The sequence below is a fragment of the Rhyacophila brunnea genome, unplaced genomic scaffold (genome assembly GCF_057557595.1).
Source record: "Rhyacophila brunnea isolate RB1 unplaced genomic scaffold, BYU_Rbru_1.0 scaffold_11, whole genome shotgun sequence".
In the NCBI taxonomy this organism is placed as follows: Eukaryota; Metazoa; Arthropoda; class Insecta; order Trichoptera; family Rhyacophilidae; genus Rhyacophila; species Rhyacophila brunnea.
In genome coordinates, this window is record NW_028232763.1 from 35,128,429 (window position 1) to 35,151,155 (window position 22,727).

General features: G+C 33.1%; 1 protein-coding gene across 1 annotated transcript in view; it reads left to right on the top strand.

Annotated features, from left to right (window-relative positions):
• Positions 1-21,021, top strand: part of LOC147078672 (lachesin-like) — a 109,273-nt gene extending 88,252 nt beyond the window's left edge. Inside the window, exon 10 of the mRNA XM_085957581.1 lies at positions 20,253-21,021. Coding sequence (XP_085813707.1) covers positions 20,253-20,416 — 164 coding nt within the window. The 3' untranslated portion in view covers positions 20,417-21,021. The remainder of the gene's footprint in view (positions 1-20,252) is intronic.
• The last annotated feature ends 1,706 nt before the right edge of the window (positions 21,022-22,727 follow it).

The window sequence follows — 22,727 nt, forward strand, 5'->3', positions numbered from 1 at the left end:
TTCATGGGTAAAATGGCGCTCCTGGGTAGAGTTACAATGCTTCCTACATCAATTTAGAAGTGTAACATATCAAAAAAGGTCGTGCGTAAATCATTTCAAGTTTATTATTAAAAGAATCATCAGTTAATTTACAATTATGGAGAAACACAAATATCAGTAGATTTCTTGAATTTCGAAAAAAAATCAAAAATTCAGTATATTGGCAAAAAATATCAGTAGATCTACTGAAATTTCAGTAGACATGGCAACACTGGCTCAGGGAGTCATTTATTTGTATATTAGAGTGGGGGAGGGGATTTTTTAGGGGCTTAAATCATACGGTTATTTAGCAGTAAAAACAAAGAAAGCACAAGACGTTAAATTCGATACCTTTGCACAGAATTAAATTGATTATTATTAACACAATAACTTGAGAGGTAGGTATTTGTAAAGAGCTAATTATTAATTATTATGTTAAACAAATATTGAGAAATTGTTACTAAGGTTACACATTGTATAGGTAGAGACGGTTTGATTGATAGACAAGTGATTACACTATTGTTACCTATTAGATTTTTTATTTGATTATTATTAAGTATACGTTAATTTTTTTTTTATTAAGGTGAAGCCTTTACTGAGCAATTTTTAAAGAGGCACCTAGCGAAAAAATACGAAGCTTGCAATTTGAGATTTTTTTTTGATAATTTACAATTTCAACTGTATTAATTAATAAATATGTATCTGAAAACATTGAAAAGAAAAATATTTTTTATTTTAAGTCAAAGATAAACTTACAACTGTAAAAAATATGAATTAATTAACCTTAGGTAGGGTTATCTTAGACTTTGTAACAAATTAAAATTGGGTAACTGTTTGGCGCGAATCACCGGTCAGGCCGTTGCGATTTTCACCACCCTCGATTCGGGGTGTGTTTGCAACTCCCTTTCATTTAAAAAAATATATATTCTATTGCATTGGCAATGCGTCTGTTTGGGGCTGCGGGGCGGGGGTGGGTTAGATTACTAAAATCTTCTCTGATAATTTCGACAAAGATTATCGCTAGGTACCTACCATATATTTTTTTCTCTTGACGCAAGGAACGCGGAGGGAAAACTGCGTGTCATTGTCATTGCAAGAAGCCGGAATACATTCAGATTTTGTTTTATAAATATTTTTAGTTTGGTACTTTTGTAATGATGTTTATTTTTCTGATGGGGAATATAACAATTAATTATAGGGTATGACAGATTTGTATTAGTAGTAGAAAAAATTCAAGAAAAAACAAGTTGGACCTATTATTAGGACTCAATATCTTTCATTTTCTGGGTGAGTGCTATAGCTTTTAAACGTTTAAACTATCGATACGGGGAACTATGGTTCATGTGAATTATTTATACAAACCACGTTTATATGAGGTGCTTTACATTTGGTCAATCAAAAGGCCATGGCCCCCACAAAGGGGGGGCTGACAGGGCTCTAGCCTGGGGGCCCGGGCTCAGGAAGGGCCCGGCGTGGCGAGTCGAGCAGATAAAGTGATATAAATGCACATCACAAATCTCTCTAATAGTAAAAAAAAGTCGCGCTATTTTCCTTCAATAATGTAATTATTTAAAATTTTGTGTTTATACGAAACAATTTTTATTTGTGAATTACTCGACAAATCCATAATTATTTCAAATGGATGTATTAAAATATTAAACAAACACTAAAAATATACACATTAATTTTACCGCGTACATCATTTGGAAAAAGTACTGTGTAGCGTCACACTACCTTTAACCTTAGTGATAGGTGGGGGGCCCCGCCAAAGATCCTAGCCTGGGGTCCCGCTTCAGAATGTGAGGGCCATGCAAAAGGCGATATGTTTTATTATGAACTAGGATAAATGTCATTACTCATTACTAACTTAATTGCAACCAACGTCCGGCGCTAGCCAAATTTATTCAATATCGAATACACAGAAGACATTAATCAAAAAAGTTACATTCTTTATTATAGAAAAAATTTTCATTATATTATAAACAAGATAATGTGAGATTCAAATGTGACTATTGATATTAAGCAGTGTACTCACAAATAATAAGTTGTCAACAATTATCATTTCCACATAAAATGCGTTTAATAACAATAACATGTTGAATGAGTAATCTATATGGATTAATCAAATACAAATACATTTTTCAAGTTCGACATTTTTGAATTTAGAGCATTGACGGTATTATTTTTTTTTACCTATCGTATGTAATAAATAAGGCACACATGTGCGATCCTAGTAAGATCATATGGACCTCTACAGAGTGGAGGTTTGTATTAACAGATTTTTATTTTTACGAGAAATGGATGTTAGCCACGTCTTGCTCAACTTATTAGGCCCATACTCTGAATCCGAACATGAATTGAAAGTCAATATGTGTATTTTCCGGACCCCGGATTCGAACCTGGGATCCACGACATTATAAGCAGACGCGTAAGCCGCTCGGCCATTGTGGTAAAATAGTTATAGATTAATAATTATAAGAATAATATACTTATCATCTTTTATCATGATATTTACTAACGGTATTTAATACAATTGCAATTCAATACAATTTTATGAAATCTAACAATGAGTGTTTCTTCCATTTCCCGTGTTGCTTCTCTGCCGGGCTGGTGGGCGTGCAGAACCCGCAGGTCCCGCATGATATCCAGTCCATGCGCATCTGTTCTATATACAAGACTGCTCTCGGCCGCTATCAGCAGCTATCGAGGGTAGTTTTGTATCGACGTATTAGCACTTATTGAAACAATTGTAATAAGTTAGTTGTAATTGTTACAATAAGTGCTATGTTTTAACAGCACCTCTCTGTGACTGTGCTAAAATTTAGAGTGAGATAGATAGTTTTGATTGTTTAGACGGCGACGAATTTATTGTAACAGTTAATTATAATACTGCGATACAAATATATGAAAAACTACCCTTGATAGCTGCCGATAGAATAAATGCGCTGCATTAAATACTAAACCTGCGATTATCTGCTATTACGGTGACGTTTAGTGACAGTATGTAATAGTCGATTCTCTCTTACTAAAATTTAGAAATTTGGTAACCAACTAATGGGTCAAAGTTACCCAGATTGGCTGTAGGTATTCGTAACAACAATACAAATATTGCATTGCCTTAAATTGCGTAGATATCGCGGTGCTCACCTGATTTTTGATATGAAACAAAATACGAAGTAGGAAAGTTATTACGTCGAGAGATAGGCGGCAAAGTTTGCCTGAGCGGGAGGCTGTTACTGATAGAAGGTGTTGTATCTACTTGGATAAATATTAACACATAATAATCCACCGGGAATTATAATACTTACGCAGCATATTATTTAATAGAAATTTATTTAAAGTCATATTATTTTGAAATTATAATCTCTATATTAATTGTTCTGTTTAACTATTTATTTATTTAAGAATACAAAACATTGTGGACATAACAAATCTAAATCCAAGACGTACACAACATGAGATTTACATTATAAGTCAAACATTACCCTCACAAGAGAGAAGAGAATATAAAAAAATATATAATAACAAAAAATAAAATAAAATGAAAACATACTTAAGTACAATTTAATACAGAAAAATATAATTTTTGAAAACAGAAACATACACTTTTATACAGAAAAATACAGTTTCAAAAACAAAATGCAAAGTACATCATTGAAAATGTCTATGTTTCTAGGGAGCGCATCTTGCACCCCTCGCTAATGGTGCCTGATAGGCTTGACACGAGGAAACGGTTCCAATCCAGAATAAATCATGGATGTGACCACGTAGGTAATTGACAGGCGCATATGTATCTGTCTGTCTGCAACGCACGACATAAAACACATGTAAACGTCAACTATGATGTAATCCTCAAAGATATTGCCTCATCTATAACTATGACGTATTGACGATGGGTTTACATTAGAAATATAATTATACAGTGAAATGTGATGCTACCTACACCATCTTCCCCACAAAGAGGGGCTGATAGGGCTCTAGCCTGGTGGCCCAGGCTCAGGAGGGGCTCGGGGACGTGGGAAGTCGACCAGATAAGTGAGATAAACACACATTACAAATTCTCTCTAATAGTAAAAAAAAAAATGTGTATCGATACTCGACAACTTCATAATTCAAATGGATGTATTAAAATATACAAAAAAAAACACGAAATATACACAATAATTTGACCGCGTACACGATTTGGAAAACGCTACTGTAGAGCGTCACGCTACCTTTATCCTTAGCGATAGGTAGGGGGGCCGCCAAAGTTCCTAGCCTGGAGGCCTCCTTCAAGATGTGGGGGCCATGAGCAATCTATATAGATATACCATATTAAATCGTCAGGTGTTCGGATTTAGAACTAAGCTCATTACAATTGAAAAAGTATTGAATGGTATGTCAAATGTTAGCATGTGGCGCCTTCACTCAACTTATACTGGTGGATCTATATTTGAAAATCTTTACTATTTTAACCCTTTTTTCTAGTCTCCCGGATTTTTACCAAATGTAAAATCATCTTTAATTTAATAATTTATTTTATTTTTCATTTATTTATATCAAATCACCCGATGACGTATCGAATAACATAAAAATATGGACGATTTTATAACAATAATAATTATTGATGTATGCCTATATATCAATGGAATATTACAATGTATATGACGTATTTTTCAGAAATAAAAGATATTGTCTTTTGTAATAAATTTCAGATACAATGCCATGGCTACTGTTTGGTGTTTTGACGTTCGCGAAAAGATAGTAGAATTTTTCATATTAATATAATGTATATGGAAATATTTTAGATATTGCCGAAAGCAACTTTTTCCGATTTCTCCTCTCCATAAATAAGTCACAACAAAAATGTAATATTCCACAGTTTTATTTATTGACAAGGTCAGGGCCGTCTCGTGTTTTTTTATCATATGCAAATAATAATAATTAATAATATTAATAACACAATATGCGCATTACAAATATTATGATCACACATCCACGTCCTTGATGACCAGCAATGACACATGCAGATTTGCAAATTATATTTGAATTATAGGTAGGTACTTACATAATTTAAAATGTATCCAAATATTTTATGCACATAGGTGCTTACCTAATTAATCTATCAAAATATTTTTGCCAGTCGCTCACAAGTTTTGAAAGTTTCCAGGTGTATTTTTAAATGTATCTAAAACCCTGGACTCGAAATATTGTCTATTGAAGTAGAGATGGCATTTAAATTAGATTTAATGGTATATATTTTGATAGTAATTATCCATACAACACATTTCTTAGATATTGGAGTCATGAAAGGAAGATAAAAAATACTGCATAAAAAAATGGTGTGGCATTTTGGCGCTGCCTAGGGCCGCATTTTGTCTAGGGACGTTACTGCGACCAGCGGCCAACTCAACTGCCCACTTCTTCCAATAGTCCGTTTAATCGATTCATCCTAGACTTTCGAGCTGCTGGTATAATTTTTTGAACCAGACACTTACGTCTTCTCATCACGGGTTAAGGATTCAACCTTAGACTATAGATACATCTAGACGCCACCCATTGCATTGCTAAATGAAGCTGCGTGCCGTGCGTTTGGTTTGGGGCGAGCGAACGCATTCGTATTCAAATGTTCGAGACCATAGACCATTTCGCTAGTTCTCGCCCAAAGTGCTCGCACTAGACGCTCAGAATTAAAATATATTTTTCTATTTTTTTACGTTATATAGTATTTTTAAGCGGTCAAAATGCTACCATCAGCTAAAAATATCCATAATTTAAGTTATTTTAAAGAAACACTAGGCCACTGATATTAAAATATATAATAATATACAAATAAATTATCACGAACATGTATCAACTTACCTATGAAACGTAATACCACCTTCTTGCTTATCAGTACAGCTACAACATTTTAATACAACACACAGAACCATCTTTTCTACTTAATTAACTAAAAATATTTACCACTGACTTTATGTTTAACACAAAAATAGCAATTTTAGCAACACGGTTATCGACGCTAAGTTAAGCAATATGGTAAGATTTGGCGGCTACGCCGTAGCAAACCATCTCCCACATCTGTGAACCTTTTATCTTACTCTAGCGCGTGTCGCAGAGATTATAAGGGTGCCGAATACTTTCTCACTCGCACGTATGCATCGTTTTTGTTCAGGCCTTGGATTCAACACATTTTGTCAAACTGTTGGCAGATATGACTGAGTCAATTTATTGCGTTTTGGCTGAAGTTTCCACTTAAAATGTAGTCAGATATAAATTTGCTTTGTATAACGATTTAAATTATTGCACAGTCTTTGTATCGTTAAATTGGTTTGTCGAGTCGAATAATAATAGTATGATGGCCAGCCCGGCGTTGGTGTGTTGAAAGGTCAACAGTCAAAGATAGCCTTTTGGCAATTTACCTAAAGACCTTTCCTGACAATGCCAATGTAATAATTGTATTATCAGTGTAAGATTTAGGAGTAAATTTTCGCCTAGAAATACATCCTGTCTTCAGTTATGCAAATTAAAGGAAATAACCCTAAACTATCAGTCGGAGAAAGTGTAGTAAATACAGCGGTAAAATGGCGTACTAAGAAATAAGTTGTCGTTATATTATTTCCGATGAACTTAGGTAAGTATTTACTTTAAATTTCAGTGACCATAGTGTGTGGTATCATCAGTTTTATATTTCAGCTTCGTGGAGCGACGATTACAACTACAATACGCCTCCATAATCAAGTCTGCTACTTCACCACGGTCGTTTCCGTAACTAAAACTTTCCCCGCGTATTTAATTTCTCACTAATATATCGTCGGTGTTTTGTAAAAAGGGCGAATCAACCATTTTGGCAAAATCGAGATTTTAATGAAAATACAATGTGTACCCCACTAGCTTTGTTGTGTAAAAACAGCGAATTTGTATCTCCACAGGAAAGTACTTAAAAACGATAATCGTAAAGGCGAATATCCATTTAGTATTACGAATAAAAAGCGAATGTGACATATTAGGCCTTTTAAAATAGTATATAATAATGCCTATTATAATGATAGTACAATAGAGTAAATTTTCGATGTGTGTTAATCTCACTTAGCTGGTCAGCCCTCCACGCCGGGCCCCTACTATGCCCGGCCCCCTAGACTAGAGCCCTGTCAGTCTCTCCCTTGTGGTGGCCATGGCCACGGTACCGCCCAAAACCCCCAAGATCGACGAATTCATCTTGTTCAGCGGAAGAACTCTCCAGCGAAGAGCTATGGTCTATGGAGAATGGAGGAAACATTCATTTTTCTTTATGGTTTCATATATCAAATATATGTATTATTTTGAAGAAAAACAGTATAACTATTTATCTACATATTATTATTGTGAACACAATTAAACATGAAATAATTTACATAAAAAATACGTTTAAATTTTACATTTTTCACTGAATATTTCTATATCTTCGATGAGTCGTATAGCGTTTACAACTACTGGTATACCTATTATCATTTATAATAACATGCAAGAAAAAAACTATTCAAAAATTATTTAAAAGAAGAATAATATCATGGTCTCTGAGATTAAAATGAGTGGAAAAAAATCATACCGTGAAAATTTGTTGCATAAAATAAAAATATTTGTTTAATTACATAATATAGCTCGTATAAAATATTATGTTATTTCAAAGGGGGGAGTATTTTCATGCGTAGAACTTGTATGATTGGCCTTGGTTAATGCCCTTCAAAAGCGTCTCAAAATTTCAATGCTGATCTCGTATCGAATCCTTAAAATATTAGTAATAGTTTATGAATCTCAGATATTGTCTGTAATGTGTTCATAAATCTTGAGTACGCCAATGAAAATATCATGGAATAACAATCTATAGCTTTTTAGACCATTCGCGTCGGTTTAATCTGTATTTATTGTTTGGATAACACGCATTGACAACTTTATGGTGGTATTGTAATTTACAGTGATTCATTATTTCATAGATTTATTATTTACGTTATTTTATTGCTTTTTTTACATATCACAAATTGGCGAAATAGCACATCAATCTATGTATGTAAATTACATGATTATTTTATTGCTTCTGTTTTGTTTTGACAACCAATTTATTCAAATATCGAACAGAAAGAAATCAAGAAAAGTCATAGACAAAGAAAAATAGCAAGCTTTCGTAATGCTGACAGACGCCTGCAATTTGAATTGTAATATTATACACCAGTTGATATATATACATATTTAAATTTAGTTAAAGATATGTCGCTATTTGCTGGAAATTAAGTTTTATATCACAAATGTGTCCGTAAGTCGAGACTGAAATGGGTGTCTGCATTAGTGTAGTAAAAAATCAAACATTGATTAGAACGCTGTTCAAAACAATCGTATGTCTTTGTTTTTACTTCTTGATTTAATAGTGCCTGTACACGTGCATGGATTTACTGTCGGCAATAGTGCATATAGCGCCTGTACACATGGATGTAATTACTGTCGGCAATTGTGCTTATTTTAAACTGTCCTGACAATAACTGTTTACACGTAAAAGTGCTGAATGTCTCTCCAATCTAATTCTTCAAGAGTAAACGAGACGCGAGGTTGTCATTTTATACTACTATCTGACTGGTCGTATTGAAAATCGAAGCTCAAAATGAGTAGTTCGTTTTTTTGCCGACAGGTTCGCCACGATCGCTCTACTGCGCAGGCGCAGATCTTACTTGCGCATTAAAATTCAGACGCTTCCAAACTTGTTTGATTCATGCACGTGTAAACGGGGTAGAAGATAAAAATGTAGGTATAAGATTTAAGGCCGGATCAGGCAAACGTTGATCCATTTTACAAACGGCATAGCTCCTCAATTATCTTACTGAACCGTGTAATTTTCATTGCACTCCCTTTTCCTCCTTTTTACCATGCCAACACTGTTTTGTTCATGTAGCATCTCTGCGGGATGTAGAAAGGAAAGCTGTATTAATAAAAAATCTAAATATGTTTTTTTGCCTGATATAACCCAGTCTGCTACTGAAAGACAGGTATAGTTATGTTTTCTCGTATATGCTTATCTCGCATCCAGCATCATTGATGGAGGTGAATCCAAGGCTGACATCAAAATGAAGATAGTAATAGTAAGACATGCTATGTTGAAACTGCAACCAATTTGGAACAACAAAAACAATACCAAAACAGCTAAAATGCGTCTAGTAAGAACTCTTATCTGCTCATTTCGTAACAAAACTTAAACGGTAAATGCAGGAGAAAGGTAGAGATTAGACACCGGATATACACGCAATTTTGTTTAAATATGAAAAGAAAAACATATTTTTTTAAATCTTAAAAGTAAAGCTCCACGCCGACAAATTTTTGTGTAAAAGTATTTCACTTTAATGATCTGTTGTAAAATCTCAATAATTTCAAAGTGTAATAATATATGAAAGATGGACAAGTGCTTAGGTGTTTACAATGACGTCAATGAAACAATATCATTTAAACCTGGGTTGAGGAAACTATTTTTCATCACAACATTCGGCTTGAAAGTAAATAATCTTTATAAATAAATAAAATACAAAATTGTGAAATGAAAAATAATCTTCAAGAAATATAAAAATATTTGGATATAAAATTTTAAATAAAATTTAAAGACAAATTTATGAAAAATATCATGTCTAGGTACTTGCAGTACAACTCCCAATCCTGGACCGCTCGTATCAGATTCCACCTTGAACATGCACTAACTTACGGATTGCTTAGCCGAGAGAATCTCCCTTTACCCACGCTTCTGCTGCATTCTACCTTCCCTTGCATTATAAGTTGGTGTAAATTATACTTCTAAATAAAATATGGCCGAAGTGTGCGGCTTTTGGTTAGTAATTAAGGAACCAATTTTGAAATTATATGACGTGAAAAGACGTGTGGCTATTCTAGTTGCCGAGCCAATACTGCCGGTTGGGATTACGCGGTTCAATAATAATTATAGTATTTCGGCAACTTGAGAAGTTGGAACCCTTTTTTATTTAGGTACCTCTTTTGACCAGAAATACTTACCAGCGAATTCAAGAAATTCTATTTAAAATCGAAAGCTAGAGCTTTCTTTACCTCTTTCGAACATTTTTTTTCTCGGCTCGCCAAAATTTCTTCTACTTATTATAGTAGGTACCTACTTTGCAACGATTTATAGTATGGAATTATCGAATTGCATTGTTTTTGGCGTATTTTTTAATGTTAATTAAGATAAAAATACATTTTTTCAGATGTTCAAAATTATAGTATTTTGGACGTGCTACACCTTTTTAATGTGGTACATAGTACATGGACCAAAATTGAATGGTTGATTACAAAAACAACATATTATGTCAGAACTGAAAATTTTTAGAAGAGAGCAAAAGAACTTAATATAATCTCTTCTTTGTGAATTATGTTTTTTTATGTGATACTACACAATATGTGCTTATTTTTCAATGAAAAATATTAATCAGAAAAATATGTAATAGACAGATGTAATTTGACTTGACTTTTATGATGTAGTTGTAGAAACTATTTTGACAAATGATTTTTTTTTTTTGCTGGATTAACACCTTTCAATTCGTGTTATGTGCATTTTGTGTTATGTATATTTTTTGAAAGAACGGAAAATGAGAGCATATATACAATATTAAAAAAAAAAACAAAATTACATAAATCTCAAATATAAAAAAAACAGACATTATGTTGTTTTTGTAATCCACCCTTCACTTATAGCACAAATTTAATACTGTAATTATAGTACGGTTGGCAACACTGGATTAGATCCACGTCACAACTTAAACAATGTTTTTGTGCAATTTTTATGTTTACTGAGTTTTCATTCATCCTCAAGATATTCATTTTTATTCTACTTTGGATAATTTAACGCGGTTCCTTGACCCCTGATTTAAACGAATAAGAATATGTATATTCAATACACATGTATTTAACAAGTTATGTGCTTAAATTGCCGCGATTTTTTGCGATTGACGTTAGGCTAAGTGCACACTAAGTACGTACATTGTTTAAATATGGTACATTTCATTCGATATCGAGACACCAAAATCTATTCGACAAATTTACTGCGCAGAGAAAATTTACCACGGGTTTCTTAAAGAAAATAGGTAGCATGTACGAGAAAAAACACTTTTATAATCGGATTTTTCAAATTGCCTCACTTTAAAGCTCTGAATAAATTTGGGAGTGAATTATTCCCGGAGACTTTGCTTCGATTCCGTCAGACGATTTATAAATATTCAGGGGCTCTTTGAAAGCAAACCACGTACTGGTTTCAATACGTACGGAAAGCAGCGCTGCGGCTTGATATAGAATTACACTAAATTGCTCGGAGTGGTAAATGCGTTTAAAAATGGAATCGATCTCTAATTGGTTAAACAAAGAACCAAAAACAATTTTTATTATATTGACGTGCAAGATGTTTTCAGATTTCTACACTGCGTTGTAATTTAGAATAAAAATACCTTTTTACCTACCACGTTTTTAAATTTTCTGTTGAATCATATAAACTTGTCAATTCTATGTATTAATAAATACTTTTTTTGTACTTGATAGAAATACTGAATAAATATAGAAAACTAAAATGTCATTTTGACATTTCATATCGATTTCCATAGTAACGCACGCATATATTAATAATTTAGTTGCTAGGACCCCTTTACCAACCAATAATAGTGTTTTACTTTTTACGAATTTTTTCCGAAACATACAAAACAGAATTAACTGAAAATGAATTCAATTCTGCTTAAATATGGCTAAAACTATTAAAAATGCATTGTAATCGTGTTCTGATATATTCTAAAAGTTTCAAATGTCTATCTAGTCGGGAAGTCAGTTAAATATCGATTGCAAGATTTGGACAAACAAGATAAAATTTGTACTGGACAAACAAGAATACGAGATAATAAAAACGTGGTAAAATAAACAGGACTACCAAATCAATGTGAATTATTGTCTATTGAAATTTAAATAAAGAACAGTGCTATCATTATACAGAAATTACTTTAATATAATAATGTTTGATCTCTCTGTCGTTTACGATGATAGTAACTATAATTATTAATACTTAAAATAATACATATTGTGCTTTATTGGGTATAGAAGCAAAGCCAGCTTTCTACCAAAACAGTATTTTGGAGAAAAAGCTATAAAACTAATTTAAGGCAGATAAGTTTAATGCAGAAATTTTTGTTTTTTTTTCAATGCAGCAATAAGAATAAAAAGATAATCTTTATAATAAAAATCAGTAATTTCGCTACACTTATTAAGATATTTAAATTATAAAAGTCAATATTGCTACATTTGCTTCCAAATCTATAAAATTGCTGGTTTTCGTCTAACTTATTGAAAGTTTGCTGTGTTTGCTCCCAAATTGTACCGAGCGGCCATTTTGTCAGGTGACTTTTTTGTATAGAAATAATATTGAATACAGAAGAATGCAGCCTTTACTTCTAATGTTTAAGTCCTTTCCTACTTACTTTTGCAAAGCATTTTTTTCTATTGGCTATATTTTATCATATGGTGAGTTATATAAGTTATATGAGTTATATGAATTATATGAGTTATATGAGTGTTTTCAGAATTATGTATGTTCAAATTTGGATAAGTTGGATGTTCAAGCTTCACTTTATTCATGATGATTTGCCAGATTATACTGATCATAAATATCAAAAATTGAGTGCAGTATCACAGCTCGATTGTTTATAAGTTTTATGTAAACAAAAAAAAAACACCCGTTATAAGAGTTATTGAGCTTTGTCTTTTTAACGATGTACTTATTTTTTTACGTGTACCATGAACTTGCCACGGCATATAGAGGATTATTATTAAACTGGCGCTAGGGGCCGTTCAGGTCCATGGCCGACTGCACAACGTTTCTCCAGGCATCTCTGTCCAGCGCTCTCTCTTCCCAGTTGACTATCCCCAGCCTTTCCGCATCCCTTTGAATGTTGTCCGCCCATCTCCGTCGAGGGCGGCCAAGAGGTCGAGTGCCAGGTGGTGTGCCTTTGTAAATCCTATAGAGAGTTCTAGATCTTTCAGATCGTACAACGTGGCCCGCCCATCTGAGCCTTCTTGACCTCAGAATATTAGTGATTCTAGGTTGGTATCGGTCGAAGAGCTCAGCGTTTGTGCGGATGCGCCACCGGTGGTTCTCATTGACGGGTCCAAGTATTCTCCGGAGGATTCTGTTTTCAAACACTTGGAGCGCCTTTTCTTGTTTTTCTGTTAAACCCCACGTTTCACATCCATACATGACGATTGGCTTGATGACCACGTTATACACCCGGAATTTCGTTTTGATGGAAATGAGGATGTTATCTAGAATTAGAGCTAATTAAAACGCACATAAAAATACTTTTGAATAAAGAATCGCAATAGCAACAAACAAATAAATAACATTACTTGCACGAAGGAATCTAAAACTTTTTCGAATTGCCATGAAAATTTTCCAATTATTTATTTTTGGAAAACCGCCCCCTCTTCGGTATGTACGCTAAACACGCTGCAGGAATAAAACACACGTGGGTTATAATAATAATTACGCATTCCGATTCCACCTATGGTTTTCGTCAGTGGTGCACAATTACCCTGGGCTCACAGCCCACATCGTATCCGGAAATTTGTACGTCAACAGTTCACCGCAGGACACTTATTCGTGCGCCGCAGTACGTGAAACATGAGTTCGTGTAATATTTAATCAAATGACAAGTTCTTAGTTGAACATTTCACCGTGGAGTATATTTGTACGTATGCTACAACATGTGAAGATGTCTTTACTAGGTTAGGTTAGGTTATGTTAGGGTTAATCTAATTGGAACAGTACTATTTGCAAACCATCGCCGCATTTTGTATGATACCTACAAATGTATTCCACGGTGAAATGTTCAACGAAGAACTCGTCATTTGATAAAATGTTATACGAACTCATGTTTCACGTACTGCGGCGCTCTAATAAGTGTCCCACGATGAACTGCATACGTACAACTTACATGTAACCCAGCCCACATATTATGGTCCGTCATGTCATTCATTACCACCAAAATATACGATTTTTCCCTTAAACTAAGTTTTCAATAACTTACTTCACCCTTTCAAACTCCAACATCGGTGCACAGGGTGAATACGAGTCGTGCCACTTTCGTCGGTCCATCACCACACCCTACGTATCCTGTATTGTGAGATTGTCTTTATTGCTCCTTTGCAACGTGAGGGAATGTCGGCCTTCGCGACGCAATCCGCGTGAATTTGTCACAAGGAAAGGAAATTTCACACTCACAGATGGCATATTGTATAATACATATCACACACGCATTAAGCAAGTAGCATTTGGTTCTAAGGTTCTTTGGTTTATAGTCTGGTCACCAGCCCATACAAATGTAGCACGACCTGGCAATGTCCGGTGACGAAGGTTTTTTTGTCTGATTCTTATTCGGTTTTTTTTCCGCTGTGCGAATCCAAAAAATAGAAATATTGTGAAACCGTTCAATTCGTCAAAAATATGAAAGATACCTTTATTATGTAGAATTTAACGATCTTTATTTATTAATATTATACTATGTTATTTCGTTTCGATAACTATTAGGGAAATATTACCCAAAAACCGTTTTTGGTCGCCATTTTCTCAAGATGGTGTCGTTTGCCCAAGGCTGCCAAAGTGGTATCAAAAAACCTTTGTTCCCCCGACAATACCAGGTTCCCTCCTTTGGCGGCTAGACTATTATGTCGTCGGACGATATCATGTTTTGATTTAATTGGTAATCAGAAGGCAGGCTATACTTCAGCTGGGGCACGGTCTAAAGCCTCAATTACATTGAGCTTCTTTACGAGATGTTTATTGGCGAATTTACAATCTGCCTGCAAAGTCGCCCAGTGTAATCATCGAATAAGCTAATAAACAGGTTGTAAACACTCCACCGAGAAGAGTTGAAAGCCGGTCAACTTTACACGCTACACGCCGGCGTGTGGGCCTACTGCGTCTGCGAAGTAGAGCGCAGTACCAACCTCCCGGTAAAAAAAACGAACTACGTTCCGTCAAAATAGTCGCTGGCTTGTGGCTTCTCAGCGAATGGAAAGTTTTGTGTGTAATCATCAAATCGCAGTAGCTGAATCGCCCGCTTTTAAATTCGCCAATAAACAGCTCGTAAAGAAGCTCAATGTAATTGAGGCTTTAAACGATCGTGACTACGTGAGGCGAAGATTGTGTAAACGACGCGTGCAGAACAAAACCTAATTTGTCATAAAAATTCAATATGCGTCCATTTATTGCTATGTTTATTGTTATATTAGTAATAATATTAATATATTGATTCACATGTTTTCTTTTTCAAGTAAATAGGTAACGTTTTTTAGTCATCTTTACACGATTTAAGAATTAATTCGTCCGACGCCATCACAAAACAAATTGACGAGTTCACAGCTCGATTTTCGCTCTCAAATTGGCAGCCAGTCCGAAATTTCGTCGCACCTATAGTTGAAAATTATTTGCCGTTTCACTGAAGTATGCTCTTAAGTGATTGGCACCTCAAATTTATGAATATAATTACAAAAGATTCGCGGGAGAATATATTATTTCATATATATATATTTCATTTATACCGCTAACAAATTTAATTATAAAATAAGAAGGTTTTGCATCAATGGTTTGCGTCCATTACTTCCAACATGTCCCGACCAATTGGAGCCGCAAATTCGCAAAAGTTTGCTAAAGTTTATTACGTTTAGGTATGCTATTATTATGGACGACTAAAAAGTGTTCTTCTTTGTTACAATTTAAACAATGAGTTAGCTGAGTTTATTTTTATCTTGTTATGCGCCTCATTTAAACCAAATTATATTTAGATATTATTCTTCTCCGAGTACTTCCTCAATCATCTAACCTTTATATAAAAAAACAATTATAATTGTACTTACTACAATAGACGTGAGAAACGTATATAAACCAAAATAATATATTAATTAATTGTAATAATAGAATGAGTGCCATGGTTTTTTTTTCAAATTAGGAACAGCATTTTTAACTTCGATCGAGCGCCTTTTCACCTAGAAACAATTTAAATAATTAAGTCATTTTACTTCTTATCACCCGGGATCCGTAGTACGGTTCTCTTTTCAGTTAAAATGCTGATCAAACCGACACAGTCATGTGTACAGACAGACATACCTTCGCTATCCTGTAAAGTTCTTCAATTATTTTACGTGCCATATGTTCACCACCATTGTAACATAACTTGTATTATTGTTGTTAATACATATAAATCCATAATTTAGAACATCCTCAGAAACATAATGTCTATCTGTGGTAGTGAACAATCTCAGGCCGTGTCAGCGTTATTACAACAACGTGATAATCAGCACAATGTTACACAAATATTGTACATCACTTCATCCACTGTCAGCACATTTCGCAAGTGTGACATAATTCGATGAGGGTCAACAGCCCCAGGCCTTGTCAGCAAAACGACGCGAAGTTGCACCAGTGCGACATTTAGCATATCGTCGTTGATTCTACAATACCTGCTATGAGCACAAAACCAAATTGTTTAGGAGACAAATAAAACTGTTTTTAAAAATAGGTAAATATGTTTCAAGTCGGTTGACTATACAATTTGATGACATTAATAGTTTTACATTGATTGAATAATAAAAAAAACATTAACAAGGAAGGAAATAAACAATAAAACTTGATAATTCTCTTTATTAGCATATTATGACAGATATTGTCAGCATCTTTTTGATTACATAAGAGGTATTTCTTGTGAACAAATTTTCATAATCAATTTTAGAAAAATGAAAACATCCATGAAAAAATATTATAATAGTATTTTATAATCAAGTTTATAGAAAATAAAATGAATCAATTCAAGAACATACTACATATGACAATCAAAATTATTTTTATAATATTTTTTTACGATATTTTAATCAATTCTTGGAATCTGACGTAAACCGCAAATTATCATAGAATAAGTGATGATGATTATCAATAACATTTTCAGCTCTTGAAGGTGACGATATTTGGATGTAGAAATGGGTATATCCTCGATATACATTTTTTTAGGTATGCTATTGCCCATAGACATAATATTATTGCCTGATTTTCTTCGTTGCAAAAGAGGTAGCCATTCACTCGAATAGCTCAAACAATAGTTGATACGAGTATCACCATTCGGTAAATATTTTAATTGACGAATATCATTGACAGTAAGGTCTCCGGCTCTCTTGCTTGGTCTGAGTGATGTGAGATTTGTTTGTAACTGAACATATTGTAAAAAAATCAAAATTGAGTACTTTCACCTTATATGGTTGCTTCTGTCATGCTAATCTCATCCGTTCTAAGTAATCCATAATGCATGACGTAAACTCGTTACTTGATATACCCCCATTTGCTTCATGCCATACGTACAATATCACTTCTTTATTATTTAATTCATATATGGTGAAGTTATGAACTTAGAGTTTTTGCTTGTAATACATCGCAGAAGCATATGTTTTGGGGCACAAAAGTACACTTTGGAGATCCATTGTCAATACCAGTTTTTCAGAACCTGCACTCTCTTGTGAATAATTTTTTGCAGCCCTATAAGAGTGTTTTTTCGAAGAGTTTCAACCGAACGTTCCAACAACTCAGCTTGTTCCATAATATCTGAAGAAACGGATGTCGTTCCAACATGTCGTTTTTGGATTCCAATATATTTTTCATTGACGACCGTAGAAGGGTCATTATTTGTGTGTATAATATCATGTTGTTCATCTGAACGGAATGTTCCATTTAAAATATGAGTTATTCCGTCGTCAGGGGATAGCAATGTAATATAGTCTAGAAATTCAAAGGTATCTGGATTTGAATTTGTGAATTAATTTTAATTTCTATGAACATCTACGGTAGTTAAAATAAGATCTCCAACATCGCTATTATCCGATGGAGGAGCTTCATTAAAAATCTGAAGGAGCTTCTTATCAGAGCCAGAAGCTGTAAAATTATCTAAAAGATCACGGAGCATCAGATTCGTGACACTTTTTTGTGTAGTGCTAATTCAAGATTTTTTTTTCTCGATACGATATCTGTAAAAAACAACGTTATGAAAATTACATGTCAAAAAAACAGTTAAGATAAAACGTTTCACTTTCAATTATTTTAAACATAATAAGTATTATTTAAATATTGGCTATTGAGGTGGTGGTAGTTAATATACTTCCTGAATTCGGATAAAACCTTAATGTAGCGGCTCTAATCTTTTTAAATAAATTATTAAATAATGGCAAAATGTGTTTTCAATTATGTTGATGTTACAATAATTTTACACTTAACGTAGTAAATAATAAAAATTACCTCAACCTTACCCACTAAATTTCAAACACTTTCAATTCTTGAAAACAATTATATAATTATATTAAGTAGAAGAAATAATTTAATTGTTACCATGCAACTTTCAATGGATAATCACTGCCATGTGACTGACAATTAGTATTAACTTGACTCATTAAAATGTGTGATGAGTTCATATCAATGTTTGTTTGAATTGCACATAACTGTTATTTCATTTAGTAATATCTGCCATGCGATTGATGTCATAAAGGTGATCTTAAGTTAATTACTGCTATGTGCACTTATATCACATAGCAGATATTACAATCACTGAATTCAACACCGACAGATGACAGGTTTTGTTTTTATTTATTTAGAATATTTTGGTAATTCTAATCATATAGCATATATTATAGATGGATGGAGAAAAATAACCTATCCAACGATGTAAATAACTCAAAACTGACAAAATGTGCACATAGCAGGTATTGCAGAATCAACGACGATATACAATTACATTATTAATGGACGACGCACTCAATACAGTAGCAAGCAAGTAAGTCGCGCATTCGCATGTATAGGTAGACGTCACGCAATTTCCATTATGCGATATCACGCATCGGGAATTTATAGCAATATGACCTTTATTGTAATGGCGTTAGAGCAGTGTTTCTAATGTCAATGTTCATTTGGGCGAACCCGTTCGAACCAAACCATTCGGCAGACCCAACAAAAAGCATCAGGAATTTATAGCAATATCACCTTTATTGTAATGGCGTTAGAACAGATTATGCCATTCGGCAGACCCGACAATAAAGTGATGTCAAGAGTGTCATTTTCTTTTCCAGATGATTCGTCCATATTAATGTCATTGACGATATAACCCAATTGTGATATTCATCAATAATGGCTTGCCGCAATTTATCGAATATTCATTACTATTAATAGCGTCTTACAGTTGGAGGGACATGGCACTCTATCAACACGCGCCGGATTGTAGTACTCTCTATCGTAACATCTCAGACTAAGCATATCCCACTGCATGGTACCCTGCACTGTTAACTTCGCTTTTGTCATTGTATTTATTTATCAGTAAATAAACTTTCTCCTCAACTCACTCGAGCAATCTACAACCAGTCTTTCACCCCAAGAGTCCTGGATTTTTTTTTAAACTGAATGTTGTTAATCCCACATATCGCATTCTAGTCGAGAACATATACCTACCATATTTGATCATTTTAAATCAAGGTAAATCATGACTTGATTCGTAGATGGCGTCGGGATCTCTTCAAATATTCTGATGCACTTCAAAGTACTAATAATATTTCAATACATATATTTTTTTATTTGCAAGTGGAAACTATAATAACTGTACAAACGCAGTAATAATGTAACATTCTTCAACACACATAATTTTGAGTACACATAAACGTCGGTTAGTAATTAAAGTAGTAGGTACCTACTTTGATTTATTAAACAAAAATGGATTGCCAAAGTAGCTTGATTTCGAAGAGCGCTGATGAGCAGGTATTAAAAAGGCCAATAGTTAAAATTTGTCGCAATTAGTACGTCGCCTTGTAGCATAAAGGATAAATGCGCGGACGGGGCGTAAACCCAAGAGATGCAGAGTTCGATTCCCTGCTTAGCTTACTTTTTTCAAAAAAGATTTTTTCTATTGGTTATAATATATTTTCTCAGAAGTGTTTTTCAAAATTATGTATGTTCAATAATTAGAATGGTACATTCTTAAATCTTGGCAATTATTCGTTGAATAAAAGAAATAGTTAAGTAACATTATTCATTGAATATACACAATTTCAACATAATTGTTAATTCCATCCCATACTGCAGAGCTCGTCTTTCTATCTCATTTGTATTGAGGGTCCAAGTTTGTCATGCATTCTGGAAGCACGCATGTCATTATATATTAATGTTGTGTTTTTTTTCCTTTCAGAATACGACTACACTCTTGGGTCAGCTGGACCTCCGCCATGGCCGCTAAGTTCCAGTGCCTCGGCTACCAGATCTACCAGTATACAAACATATTTTATAAAATTATTAAATTCGTGTCTTAAATGGTTGAGAATCAATCGTGACTGGTGCTGGACCGACAGTTGAGAAAAACAATTTTCTACGAACTTCGTTTAATCCATAAAATTAGAAATAAGTCATGAAATTATATCATATACTAAAAACATCTTTATAATATGTAGGTAATCTAAGATTTCAAATGTGTTAATAATGAAATTTAATGTTGTAGGAATGTAACATGTAATATGGACATCGAGTGACAGTATTTCATGACACACAATTAGAGCAATCATTAAAAAAATACCAGTGGCGAAGATTATTATGCAACATTTAAGGTTTAAAGTGGTAACAACTCATTTAACTATCCACTAAAAATTTACTTTATTTAATTTAAATTAGCCACTGACATATATCTTACTTCAATGAAATCTTTCCATTATGCAAGCCTACTTGACGCGTTCAAAATTTAACAGACATAGTGATGACGTCACAATAAATCCGCACTGTATATTGTGTAAAACTATGCGATTAGCAAACAGCTTTCCGCATACCAGAAAACCGAAAATGTATGTCTGTAAAGTAAGAATAAATTATATGGATATTATAACAGTCTGACATGGAGTTCGACGTCAGTCTTTGTCTTCTGCTGGAAATTTATGGTTTAAAACACCACTGTAATTATTTTTCCAATCAAAAAAAAGTTTACTGTGCTAAGTTAAAATCATTATTTAAATTCTTTACAATATTGAATATACTAATCATAATATTAATAGTAATTTAAAAATACTATACTATTTAATGAAAAAGAGGCATATATGCTAGCTAATCAATAAATTGGTTAATATGAGTCCCGTAATTATGACAGTCCATGTGTGCACAATTGAATGGTTGAAAGTCTATAGGGTCTAAGTGCCAAACATGTGAAACTGATATATAACAAAAAAAAAAAGAATAAAACCATACATATACGAAAACTTACATGATTATTTTTACAAAGTTACAGAAGAACACCAGTATAATAAATATGAAAAGTTTACATAATTCTAAAGATAAAATAAACAAAGGAAGAACACAATATTTAAACATGGACAATATTGAAACGTTCTGTGTAGAACGGTATGTATGGGTACATGGACCCCGACCATATTTCAATGTATGTGTGTGACAAAAATGGTAGAGTTAGTAACTTAGACCCTCCAGAATATCATTTGGCTTGTTATATAGATTGTATTGAAGTAAAAAACTCGTTATAGAATTTTTTTTGGCACTTAGACCCTATAGACTTTCAACCCTTCAATTTATAGTATTGCTTCCAATTATGCTGTATCAAAACCATGTCTCATAGTTACGTTACTAGATGTCTCTCTAATACTTAATATGCTCCACTTTGATACATATTATTATGTTTTGACGTCCTATATACGAGTGTCACACAAACCAACGTTTTGATGTAATTTTCTGTCTATTTTGTTTGGTATAAAGAATATTATATTCTATAAAAATCAGATCTTATTTAGATAATGTTGAAAACAATTATGTAGAATATAATTTATGATCGCATATTTAATTAAAAATAAAAACGATTTATTAAACTAAATAATTATATTATGTTGGAGCTGTAATCATCAGCTCGTCAAGTATGCTTGCAGACATTAAATCTGAATAACAAAGTTTTTTTACCTAAACATAATAATCTATGCTGTAATTAAAAATAATATGTATAGGTATACTGGTTTCTTAAATTTACATGAATATTTACGATGTAACCCTTTCGTTACCATAAAGAAAGTTATAGCATTTTAACAAAAAAAAATGTATATAAATCAATAAATTAGTGTTGTTTGACAGAACAATATTGTATGTATAAAACTTACCGTTAGTTTATTTTAACGTAAGTACTGTTGTATATACTTTCAAAGTAATGCTGTACAAAGTTTTTATAATAATAAAACATATTCATAATAATAATTATAAAATAAGTACTTTGTACAAAGTTTCAATTTAATAAGATATAGTATACGCTAGTTATTAAGATGAATATCATATATTATATATTATAATGGTATTAATAATTATTACTTAAACACATAAGAATACGGTTTTTAAGAAGAGAATATAAGTTTTTTTATTGGTTGATAAAAATGTAGTAGTTACCAGGCAATTTTCATCAAAATTAATTAAATGCGACACTTTGGTTTATTCTGTCACTACATTTAATGTTGTATCCTCAGATTATATTAAAAAAACAAATTATGTTTTTTTCTATACCGAAATACTAGTAAATATCTACATTGTATGATCATTTAAACTTTTTTTAAAAGAGACGAACCGTTTTACGATCGTGCCAATGCCATGGTAAAAGTCTGCGAGTTTTCAATCGATTATACTCCGTTCTTGG